Source organism: Macaca thibetana, chromosome 13 (assembly GCF_024542745.1).
Source record: "Macaca thibetana thibetana isolate TM-01 chromosome 13, ASM2454274v1, whole genome shotgun sequence".
In the NCBI taxonomy this organism is placed as follows: Eukaryota; Metazoa; Chordata; class Mammalia; order Primates; family Cercopithecidae; genus Macaca; species Macaca thibetana.
The window spans coordinates 16,263,289-16,276,192 of NC_065590.1; the positions used below are offsets into that span (position 1 = coordinate 16,263,289).

The 12,904-nt window shown below is 43.3% G+C and overlaps 1 protein-coding gene across 2 annotated transcripts in view; it reads right to left on the reverse strand.

Moving 5' to 3' along the window:
• The window catches only part of MERTK (MER proto-oncogene, tyrosine kinase), a 135,373-nt gene that overhangs the window by 47,036 nt on the left and 75,433 nt on the right, over nt 1-12,904 (reverse strand). For both annotated transcript variants that reach the window (XM_050753006.1, XM_050753007.1), the window contains 2 exons: nt 8,900-9,083; nt 1,376-1,527 (listed from right to left, as the gene is read on the reverse strand). In XM_050753006.1, coding sequence (XP_050608963.1) covers nt 1,376-1,527; nt 8,900-9,083 — 336 coding nt within the window. The remainder of the gene's footprint in view (nt 1-1,375; nt 1,528-8,899; nt 9,084-12,904) is intronic.

Sequence of the window (12,904 nt, forward strand, 5' to 3'; positions counted from 1 at the left end):
TTGACTGGGTGACAGAGGTGCCCAGCTATGTGGCTGAACATGATTTCTGGGTGTGTCTGTGAAGGTGTTTCCAGTGAGATTATTATTTGAAATGGGGGACTCACTAATACAGACTGCCCTCTCCAGTGTGGCTGGGCCTCATCCAATCCACTGAGGGCCTAGAAAGAACAAAAGGTAAAGAAAGGAGGAATTCTCCCCTTTTCTTCTGCCTGAATGCTTAAGCTGAGACATCAGTATTCTCCTATCCTTGGACTGAGATCTACACCACTGCCCCTGTTCTCAGGCCTTCAGACTCGGACTGAATTACATCACTGGCTCCCAGGTCTCTAGCTTCCAGACGGCAGATCGTGAGAAGTCTCAGTCTCCGTAACTGCATGAGTCAATTTCTCATCATAAATCTCCTTCTATACATATGTGTTCGATTAGCTGTTTCTTTAAAGAACTTTGACTGACACATAAGTCCAATTCAAGTACCACCTTTTCTGGGACAGGCAGTCTGCCACAGGCTCCAAGCATCTTTGTTCATCCTTGCTGAGCGTGACAAAGTGCAAGGCCTAACCATCCCCAGCCCTGAGCCATGCTGGGGCCGGTCACATGGGCAATGAAGTAGGTCAAGGTGGCCACAGCATGACGACTGTGCAACTGCACAGAGGATCAGCTTGTTTGCTGCTCACTACACAGGGTGCTGAGCCCTTGACCCTGGTACCCTCAGGTGCACAATCCACCAAGTGGATACATCACATTGCCCAATGGGACTTGGTGGGGCAGGGAACCTGTGCCATCTGGCTGATGCACCTGGTTGTGTGCTACGCAGTGTCAGACTGCATGTCCTGATCCAGTAAGTCTCATGTCTAATTTCGGCTTGTCTGCAGCTGTGCCAGGCTGGCCAGTGAGCTTGCTTAGTCCCCTCCTTTGGTGTCTGCTTACCTCCTGTCATTCTCTATGAGGATGAGGTTATTCCCGGATCATCTTCTTTTGCAAAGTCCCATGAAATTTCCAAAAGACCATGAATTGCTGGACTGCTAAGCCCTGTAGCTCCCTGACCTAATGCTACAATTTGGGTAGTCCACATTGTCTTCCTATAAGAGCCTAAATTCCATGAGGGCAAAAGTCAGGTGATAACAGAGGATGAAATCTATATCCATCTCACGAATAAGTGAATGAATGAATGAGTGAGGAAAGTTCCAAAAGACTCCTTAGAATTTTGTAACTGTTCAGTCACCTCTAATATTTACTATATTCTGTTCCCCTGAAAGGTGCCTTGCCTAACTCAATCACACCAGGTCTCTTCAAAACCAAATGAAAGCTTCTAAAACTGAAGGAAACCAGCAAGTTGAAAGATGATCAATCGTGCTCTTCTAGGGTTTAGACTTACGGAAATCCCTGCACTCTGCCACACATGGGATATCCGGTAGCCCACCAGTTCTCCAGCCTGCCGCTTGGTCAGAGGCTTCATCCATCTGATGTCCACATTATCTCTAGATTCATTCAGAAACACAGTGACGTTTAAAGGTGCTACTGATGGGGCTGCAAAAGAAAAAGGAGAGAAGAATGAAGAACCACAAAGCACACACAGATGCATTCTCATCTGGGTTTTCAAGTGTTTGTTTTTCAAATGCTCTGTGAAAAGCACTCAAATGAGACCAAGACTTATAGCACATTTTCACCTTCTCAACTAAGGTTTTCACTGAGAAATCAATGAGTTTTAAATCAGTGAGCCCTTTTAGGTTACTGAAGCCTAGAAATCCATTTCCTAAGTAGAAAATGTCAGCCAGAACAGAGCGAGACCCTCTCTACAAAACGAAACAAAAAACTAAAAAATTAGCTGACTGCTTGGTGCACATCTGTAGTCCCAGTCCCTCCGGAGATAGAGGCAGGAGGATTCCTTGAGCCCAGGAGGTTGAGGCTACAGTTAGACGGGATCATGCCACTGCACTTCAGTCTGGGCAGAAAAAGCAAGCAAGGAAGAAAAGAAGGAAAGAAAGAGAAAGAGAAAACAAGAGAAAGAGAAAGAAAATCAGAAAACGTTGGCCAGGTATGGTGGCTCATGCCTATAATCCCAGCACTTTGGGAAGCCAGAGGGAGAGGATTGCTTGAGGTCAGGAGTTTGAGACCAGCCTGGGCAACATTGCCACTAAAAATAAAAAAATTAGCTGGGTATGATAGCACAGGGCTGTAGTCCCAGCTACTTGGGAGGCTGAGGAAAGATCACTTGATCCTGGAAAGTCAAGGCTGCAGTGAGCTGTGATTGCACCACTGCACTCTAGCCTGGGTGACAGGGCAAGACCCCATCTCCAAAGAAAAAAAAAAAAGGAAATTTCATGAGCACCTACAGTAAAACAGCAAAGAAGAGGAAGGCCGGGAAGGAAGGGTGGGTGGTGCTCTGACTCCTGGGGAAGTGAAGCAGACACAACTTGAACAATGTTCTCCACGACAAACCTGTGGGGCAGAAAGTCAACACGGCCAGTTGGAGATCAGCTTGGTGGCATCTGAGATGCACAAGGTAGGAAACACTGCTGAGCTCAGAATGCAGCCACCATTTTAAAGTCCAGAGGCAAGTTACTGATGATCTGAACAGAGCTAATCTGTCAACACATTTAAAAAGTGCGTGCGTGTGTGTGTGTGTGTGTGTGTGTGAGTGTGCGCATGTGTGTACGTGTATAAAATAATTTGGGAAACAAGTTAAGATCATTACTACAGTCTTTTTTGGGAGAGAAGAACTTAACTATATCTATTAAAATTGAAAATAATATGCTCTCTGACCAAATATTTTACCATTTCTAGGAATTTAATCTATAGGTGATATTATATTTATTGCAGCATAATAATGACAAATAGAAATAAATGCAATGCTCGGTCAATAATTACGATATAACCTGGTAGGCGGAGGTTGCAGTGAGCCGAGATCATGCCACTGCACTCCAGTCTGGGCAACAGAGTGAGACTCTGTCTCAAGTAACAATAATAATAATAATATAAATTTTGATACATTTTCCAATGGAATACTTAATTACCTGGCCACTGGAAAGAATTAGGTATATCACATGTATTGATATGAAAAAAAAATCCAATGGGGGAAAAAAATCAGATTGTGAAAAGTATATAGATCCATTTTAGAAATTAAAAAAAATAAATCTTCTATATCTAGAAAGAATAATAACAATTGGAATAATATACACCAAACTGTTGCATGTAGTTGAATGAGGGGAGGTTAAATTATATATTTCAGATATGTGTGAAAGGATATTATAACCCTCTTTTTCTCTGCTGATCCCAGAAACAGTCATCATGAAGTTAAAATGAATTTCAGCTTAGAAAATGCCACACAACTGAAGCTGCCTATGAAATCAGTCACACACTTTCAAACCTGTTGTAGAATTTGTGGATAAATATGGCCAACACAACACGTCTGTAAGTCTGCCTCCTCCCCAAACCCCTCTATGATGGCAATAAAGAATTTAAAAAGATATAAACTCACAAGGCAAAGGGGAGTCAACAGTAGAAGAGAGATTTCAACACATATTTGAAAGCTGAAAAAGAGATGAAGAAGGTATCATTAACTCAGCAAGCCAATGTTCCCCCAAAGAACCACAGAGCAGCTCAGAAGCTATGGGCCCAGGTAGTAAAACAGGGACGAAAACTGGAAAGAGTGATTGGAAGTCTGATTAAGAAATAGTTGCTTCTCAAAGTCCATCTTCTCCATGCCTACACACCTGGCAAGTATGCCCTCAAATAGCCATAGGACACAGGGTGATTTCTTCTCTGAAGCAGAAAGCCACTAAACTTAGAGCACCTGTAGAATGGAGGCATGATAAGGAGCCAGGCTGAAACCTGGGAAAATAAGTGAAAGTTTACACACTAAATGGCAAGGACTCTACCTTCCCTTCCCACCCACCTGGCTACTAGAATATCAGCAGCCACGTTTAATTCCTGGGGCAGGAGACTTCTTTTCTAGAGGAAGTCAGCGGCTACAGAGGAAAGAAACCAATTTCGACACTTGGGAGTATCTGGATCAAAACACTTAAGGCATCTGATAGTGAAGCCTACAAGCTCTGCCCAAGTTCCAGTCAAATCAAGGACTCTTCACTCTTCCATAGGAACAGACAGCAGAAATTAGCAGAGGTCTGGGGAAGCCCCCCGACTGAATGTTAGGGACCAAAAAAACCACACAGAACAGAGGGCTTAGAGGAGACAAAGCCGGTGTAGGGAACTAGAGAAAACTAAACACAAACAAACAAAAAAGAATTGAGATATCCAGAAAAGACTCTCATGATTGAGAACCAGAAAACAATTTTCAATGAAAAAAACTTGAAATTAGCAACATGATAAGTAAAATAAAATATTTAACAGAAGAATTGGAAGACAAATCAAGTACCTCTCCAAGAAGGTAGAATAAAAGGGCAAAGAAAATAGGCCAATTTGAAAAAAGAAAATTGAGGAAGCAATCAAAGAGGTCTAATTAACAATTGTCTAACACAATTTCTGGAAAAAACAGAGATTGGAACATTTCCAAAGGAAAAACAAAAGTTTAAGGACCAAAGGACTTTCCAGATTTCCAGATCAAAGGGGCCACTGAATGCCCTTGATAATGACCAAAACAAATTGCACATCACAGCTTATCACAGAACCAGGATGAAAAAGATATTTTAAAAACTAAAACTGAAAAACAGTTCACATAGAAAACTTAAGTATCAGAATTTTCCACAGCCACCCATGAAGCTAAAAAATGATACGAAAACACCTTTAAACTTCTGAGGGAAAATAATTTCAACCTAAAATTCTATATTTGAAAAAATTACTAAGCCAGTATTACATAAGGACATGCAAGTTCCCACAATCTTTACTTTTTATGTATACATTCTGTGGAAGCTAATTGAGAATGGGCTCCATGAAAACGAGGGCATAAACTAAGAAAGGCAAATACCCAGGAGAAGGCACCAGAATCCTGAGGATGCCTCTAAAGGAAAACAGAAAAAGAACCACATGAAACAATTAAAGGTAATGGTATCCAGGCCTTGCACGGGGCAAGGGAATAGTGCCTGTTCCTATCAATCAGACTAAAAATCTAATGATTCAAGAAGCACTGAGTAGGGCATACAGAATGGTCTTGTGTCAGCAGCGGGTAATAACTGAGTAGGGCATACAGAATGGTCTTGTGTCAGCAGCGGGTAATAACTGAGTAGGGCATACAGAATGGTCTTGTGTCAGCAGTGGGTAATAACTGACCTGAGACTGAGCCCTGCTCGGGTTCTGCCTAATAAATCTTAAAAGCAAGACCCTACAGGATTAAACTGTTTCCCACTAGCTTAGCTGTGTCTCAAAACAAAGCTCACTACTTATAGAAATACAAGAATATCTAGCATCTAACATTGTAAAATTCTCAATGTCTGTAATCCAGTCAAAGAGAGATCGAGACCATCCTGGCTAACACGGTGAAACCCCGTCTCTACTAAAAAAATACAAAAAAAACTAGCCGGGCGAGGTGGCGGGCGCCTATAGTCCCAGCTACTCGGGAGGCTGAGGCAGGAGAATGGCGTAAACCCGGGAGGCGGAGCTTGCAGTGAGCTGAGATCCGGCCACCGCGCTCCAGCCTGGGTGACAGAGCGAGACTCCGTCTCAAAAAAAAAAAAAAAAAAAAAAGATTATCAGGCATGCAACGAACCTGAAAAATACCACCTACAGTGGAAACATAGATGAATCAGTTGAAACCACCCACACATAACATACATGTTAGGACAGCAAACAAAGACATTGAAACAGTTATGAAAAGGCTGGGCACGGTGGCTCATGCCTATAATCCCCACATTTTGGGAGGCTGAGGTGGGAAGATCATTTGAGGTGAGGTGTTTGAGAGCAGCCTGGGCAAAATAGTGAGACCCTGTTTCTACAAGCAAACAAACAAAAAACACGCCAGGTATGGTGGCTCATGCCTGTAATCCCAGCACTTTGGGAGGCCAAGGCAGGCGGATCACCTGAGGTCAGGAGTTCAAGACCAGCCTGACTAACATGGAGAAAACCCCACCTTTACTAAAAATACAAAATTAGCTGGGCGTGCTGGTGCATGCCTGTAATCCCAGCTACTCAGGGAGGGTGAGGCATGAGAATTGCTTGAACCCGGGAGGCAGATGTTGCGATGAGCCGAGATTGCACCATTGCACTCCAGCCTGGGCAACAAGAGTGAAACTCCGTCTCAAAACAAACAAAGAAACAAACAACAACAACAAAAACAACAAAAAACAAAAAATACCCAAAACACACACACACACACACACACACAAAAACAAAAACAAAAATTAGTTGGGTCTGGTGGCATGCGCCTGTAGTACCAGCTACGCAGAAGGTGAAGGCGAAGGTGGGAGAATTGCTTAAGCCAGCAGTTCAAGACTGCAGTGAGCTGATTGGCACTGCACTCCAGCCTGTGTGACTGAATGAGACTCTGTCTCAAAAAAGGAAGATAAGAAAGAAAGAAAAAAGAAAAGAAAAGTAATTATAAGTGCATTCTGGATGGTCCAAAAGTTAGAGACGGAAAAATGCAAAAAAGAGATAAAAATTACAGTGTATGAGATGAAGTATAAACTGGATAGGACTAATGTCAGATTAGATACTGCACCAAAAAAGATGAGTGACATTGAAGATATAGCAATAGAAACTATCCAAAATAAAATCAGACAGAAAAGAAAGGGAAAGCAATAATAGATCATCAGTGAGTTATGGGACAACTTCAAATGATCTAATATATATGTAACTGTAGTCCTTACAAAAGAGGATAGGTGGAAACGGAAAAAAATGTAAAGAAGTAATGGCCAAACTTTTTCCAAATTTGATGTAAACAACAAATACAGAGACCCCAGAAGTTCAATGAACTCCAAACACAAGGAATATAAATAAAATTACACCAAAGTATGTCACAATTAAATTGCTCAAAATCAGTGATGAGGGTGAAAATAGGGACAAAAGACACATTACATACAAGGAACAAAGTTAGGATGACCACAGATTTCTTATGGGGAAACAATGCAAGCAAGAAGATAGTGGAGCAACTTCTTTTAATGTACTGAAAGTAAAAAACAAAAACAAAAACAAAAACTAAACTAAAACTGTGAACCTACAGTTCTCTACCTCATAAAAATACTTTTCAAAAATGAAGGCTAAAAATAAGAACACTTCAAAGGTAAAATAAATATTTTTCCCCAGACTACAGGAGCTGAATACCACACCAGCAGATACACACTACAATAAATGATTTTTTAAAAAGTTCTTCAGGAAGAAGGAGAATGATGCCAGATAAAATATAAAGACCAAAAAAGGAAGACCGCTAGAAATGGTAACTATAGGCATAAACATGTGTTTTTCCTGGTTATGTAAATCTCTCTATAAAAGATTATTGACTGAACAAAAATAACAACAGTGTAGCAATGGTTTTTAAGACACATTAAAGTAAACTCTTTGACAACGGCCAAAAACATCTGAAGGAGAAAATGGAATATATATGAAGTGGTATAAATCGAAGGTACACTGTGATAAGTTAAATATGTATACTGTGAATCCTAAAGCAACCATTAAAAGAACAGAAAAAAAGCTATGGCTAATAAGCCAAACAAAGAATAAAAAAAAGAATCATAAAAATATTAGTATTAAAAATATAAAAATATTTTTAAATGAAGAAAAAGAAGAAAAGAGAAACAAATTACAGATAGAACAAATAGAAAATATGATGCAATTAAACCTATCCATTTGAATGATTCCATTACATTTTAATGGACTTGTGGGTTATTTTATATGTATATATGTGTGTATATGTACACATATATAATAACCTACACACACGCACACACACACAGGTTTTTGTCATGGTCTCTGGCTTACAACTCCCATAGCCCTGGTTACAATCTTTTGCTGTGATGTTGGGGGCTTTATGCCTCAGGGGCAGGCCTCAGGAAACAATCTCTCTGAGTTCTTCCTGCCCTCCTTTCACGTGCCTCTATGCAGGACTCTAATCCTCCCCATCTTTCTGACTGTGGGTCACAAGACCCTTATTACAAAGGGGGTCCTGACCCATAACCTGGAGGAAGGAATGCTGACATCATGAAACTTCCACCAAAAAACCAAGACAGCAGGGTTCAGAGAGCTTCCAGATAACTGAACACGTGGAGGTTCCTGGAGGGTGGTGCGCCCAGGGAGGACATGGAAGCTCTATGCCCTTTCCCTCTATACCTCATCCTCCACATCTCTTCATTTGTATCCTTTGTAATATCCTTTATGATAAACTGGTAAATGTAAGTACTTCCCTGAGGTCTGTGAACCGTTCCAGCAAATTAATTGGACACAAAGCGGAGGTCATGGGAAACACTTGGTCAGTCAGAAGTTCCAGAGGTCAAGATTTGTGATTGGCATCTAAAGGCTGGGGTCGGGGACGGGAGGGAGGGGAGGCCTGGGGATCCAGCCCTCAACCTGTGGGATCTGAAGCTATCTCCATGTAGTGTCAGACTGAAATTGGAGGACACTCAGCTGGTCTCCGCTGCAGAGCTGACTGCTTGCTGGTGGAGAGAAATCCTCACATATGTTGGGGTCACCAAAGGCTTCTGTATTGACTATTGTGTTGGTAACATGTATTGATTGATGTGTTGTGAGAGAGCATGTTTTAAAGTGTGCTGCTATTATCTTCTTCTATGTACAAGAAAAGATTACCTATACATAACACGGCTAAGTTTTGTCACTAAATGCTTTTAAAGTATGGAGGAAATATCTTTCCCATTTTCATCAGTCTCCTCAATAATTTTCTCCTCCAGAGACAAAGTCCAAACAAAGCAAAGTTTCAACTCTCAGTCAGGGCACTGGGAAGGGTTTGTTGAATCACATGCCATTGGGGGCAATATACATTCTGAACCCCAGGAATTACCTCCTTCAGTCGTGCTGGCTAGAATCCAAGGGCTCACTGCCGACCAGCCTATTTCATTCATGCAGGAAACGCCAATGCTGTAATTAGCCAGGGCTTGCAGCTGCTTGATTTGATACATATGTGGTGAGGCAGAGGTGTTAAAAATCATGACTGAGCCATTACTCAGTGGATCAACTTCCTTGACCTAAACGAAGAGTAAACACGAGGACCGGCCGTTAGTAAGGAGGTGGGAATGTCAGGCACGGGGCATACGTGTATTTGGTGCACGTGGCCCTTCCTCTATGCTGAGGGGAAGGACCTGCTTCCTTTCTGGGCACACACACATTTTCCCGCCAGCATCACTGTGTGTTACTCACGCCACTCGGACAATAACTGAACACCTGAGGAAAACACCTAAAATAACAATAAACAGTTCTCACTGTGGCAGGTAATGGAGCAAATAATTATGATGATTAGAATTCATATTATACTATAAAATAAAACCTCTCCTCTCTTAGAACTTCTTCGATTCTTGACTTCTTTCAGCTGCTTCATGGAATATGCAACAGAGATAACAGATATAATATGTGCTGACAAACCCTGAAATATTTAATATTTTGCCTTTTAAAGGAAATATTTCCCAAATTCTGCTTTTAGAGGATGGGGGGTTTCTTTCTTTCTTTTTTTTTTGAGACGGAGTCTCGCTCTGTTGCCCAGGCTGGAGTGCAGTGGCCGGATCTCAGCTCACTGCAAGCTCCGCCTCCCGGGTTCACGCCATTCTCCTGCCTCAGCCTCCCGAGTAACTGGGACTACAGGCGCCCGCCACCTCGCCCGGCTAGTTTTTTGTATTTTTTAGTAGAGACGGGGTTTCACCGTGTTAGCCAGGATGGTCTCGATCTCCTGACCTCGTGATCCACCCGTCTTGGCCTCCCAAAGTGCTGGGATTACAGGCTTGAGCCACCGCGCCCGGCCTCTTTCTTTCTTTGTTTTTTTTTGTTTTTTTTTTTTTTCTTTTTTTGAGACGGAGTCTCGCTTTGTCGCCCAGGCTGGAGTGCAGTGGCCGGATCTCAGCTCACTGCAAGCTCCGCCTCCCGGGTTTACGCCATTCTCCTGCCTCAGCCTCCCGAGTAGCTGGGACTACAGGCGCCCACCACCTCGCCCGGCTAGTTTTTTGTATTTTTAGTAGAGACAGGGTTTCACCATATTAGCCAGGATGGTCTCGATCTCCTGACCTCGTGATCCGCCCGTCTCGGCCTCCCAAAGTGCTGGGATTACAGGCTTGAGCCACCGCGCCCAGCCTCTTTCTTTCTTTGTTTTGTTTTTTTTTTTTTTTGATATAGAATTTTGCTCCCGTTGTCCAGGCGGGAGTGCAGTGGCGTGATGTCAGCTCACTGCAACCTCCGCCTCCTGGATTCAAGCAATTCTCCTGCCTCAGCCTCCTGAGTAGCTGGAATTATAGCAGTGTGCCACCACGCGCAGCTAATTTTGTATTTTTAGTAGAGACAGGGTTTCACCATGTTGGCCAGGCTGGTCTTGAACTGCTGACCTCAGGTGATCCACCCGCCTTTGGCCTTCCAAAGTGCTGGGATTACAGTCATGAGCCACCACGCCCAGTGTTTCTTAATCTTTCTTTTTATTGTGTAACCTGAGGAACGCTGCTCTTGCCTTAAGGCTAACTTTATTTTATTTTATTGTTATTATTATTACTTTTCTTGAGATGGAGTCTCAATCTGTTGCCCAGGCTGGAGTGCAATGGTGCGATCTCAGCTCACTGCAGCCTCCGTCTCCCAGGTTCAAGTGATTCTCCCACCTCAGCCTCCAGAGTAGCTAGGATCACAGGTGCCTGCCACCATGCCTGGCTTTTTTTTTTTTTAAGTAGAGACGGGGTTTTACCATGTTGGTCAGGCTGGTCTTGAACTCCTGATTTAAGGGATCTGCCTGCCTTGGCCTCCCAAAGTGCTAGGATTACAGGCATGAGCCAATGCACCCATCCTGAGGCTAATTTTAGTGTGGCCTTTATTCTTAACCCCTTCGACCCCAACAGAAATTCAGTTCCAGAAGCACACACAGGAAATGTAGATTCTTGGCTTTTTTTTCTTTTCTTTGATGGGGAGATATAGGAAAGGGTCATTTGCCCCTCCTCCAGAAAACTTTTCTCCAAATCTCCTTTAAACATACTGCCTATCTTTCCCTCCATAACTCCACCAGTCTCTCCACATCCCTCTCCAAATCTCTGTATGCATAGGCAAGAGAGGGCGATTCCCAGCACAAATCTAGTCCTGGGTGAAACTTCCATCTCTTTCCTTGCATACCTCCTGTCTGGGTATGGGGATAAGGGAGAGTATGGGATTTTGTTTTCCACTACATGCTTTTTCAAAATTTCTGTAATATGTGGCACTTATAAAATCAGAACAGACAAAATGATACCGGGTAAAACAAGCAACTGAGAGCAATTTGGGAAAAATCCTCAGGCCACAAAATGTATTGCTGTTAATAACGGGCTTGCAGTTCTGGGCTGTGGATATACAGTACTATAATTTCAGGCTATGTGTGTTTGCATCTTAGGTCAATGAACCAGAAATAAACATTCTGGAATTCCAAATCCCCTGGCGGATAGCAGGAGTATGGTGTAGGGGCTGAGTTTCTCCTCTGACTCAGACCCCGTGGGAGACAAGAAGGTATCATTTGACCTGAGGAGCCACCAGAGGAGAAACAAGAACTCGGACGCTTGTCTTGGTGGTGGCTGTTGGCAGACATCACTTTTTGTTTGTTTCACTTTAGAGTGTGCACCTACTTCCTGGTGACCAACCACCAAAGCGAAGGTGGAGGAAAACTTTGGTTCTCCTCCCCGCCCCACTTCCGGAGACACGTGGGGAGCATTTCCAGGCACAGGGACGCTCTCTGAGAGCACGTTCCTAGAGGAAAACAGGGTTTCCATAATAGCCCTTCTCAGTCAGTGGGTCCTCAGGGAAAAGAGCGCATGAAGTGGCAAGAAGTACGTGGGAGAGCTCAAAATAGAAATGGAGTGTGTGGCCCAAAAATGGGTGAAGAAAAGAGCTAAGATCAGGACCAAAGGAAGTGAGAGGGTGTGTCCTGCTAGCGCATGGATCTGAATCTCATCCAAAACATTCATTTGGTCCCGAGTCAGAGTTTAAAATTATAATGTTACAAAGCCATACTTGGTCCCTTCAAAAAATGGGAATACACTGTTAATGACAGAATAGAAAAGATAACTTTTAGAGCTTGTGCCGATTAACCCCAGTAGGACTGCCAGAGAATACAAAGGACATCTCGTTAAACTTGAATTTCAAAGAAACAACAAGTAACTGTTCAGTATAGGTAGGTATGTCACGAGATTATTCGTGTAGTTTAACTGGGTGTTCCGTATTCTTATTTGCCAAATCTGGAAAGCCTACCAGAGATGGAAAAGAGAAAGGATGAACGGAGGCTGAGCTAGCCAAGGGGGACAAGAACAGAATCACCATATCCAGCACCACAGAATCCAAGATGGGCAAGAAAGGACTGGAATTTGGCCGTCTCAGGATGCTTTTCCATCTGTACCAGGAACACCCAAAACCATGGCAGAGAGAGAGCAGGTAAAGCTTGTGTGTGATCATCTTCCATCAGCAGGGGTAACCTGGTGTTTTCAGACTTTTCAACCATCCTGCCCACCTCACGTCACCCTGAGACCTGCTGTCTCAAGGTGGCGCGGTACTCTTCCTGAGAGTCTCCCTGAAGCTCACCATCCTCGTGTTTCATGTCCTCTCAGGCTCTTCAAACAGCTCAGCGCTTTGGTAACAGTTTTAAAAAGGGCTGGCCCATGCTTCAGTTATGTCCCTGTTATATAAATGTCTACCTCAGCCTGGCCAACATGATGAAACTACATCTCCACTAAAAACACAAAGATAGCCGGGCGTGGTGGCAGGTGCCTGTAGTCCCAGCTACTCAGGAGGCTGAGGCAGGAGAATTGCTTGAACCCGGGAGGTGGAGGTGGCAGTGAGTCGAGATCGCGTCATTGCACTCCAG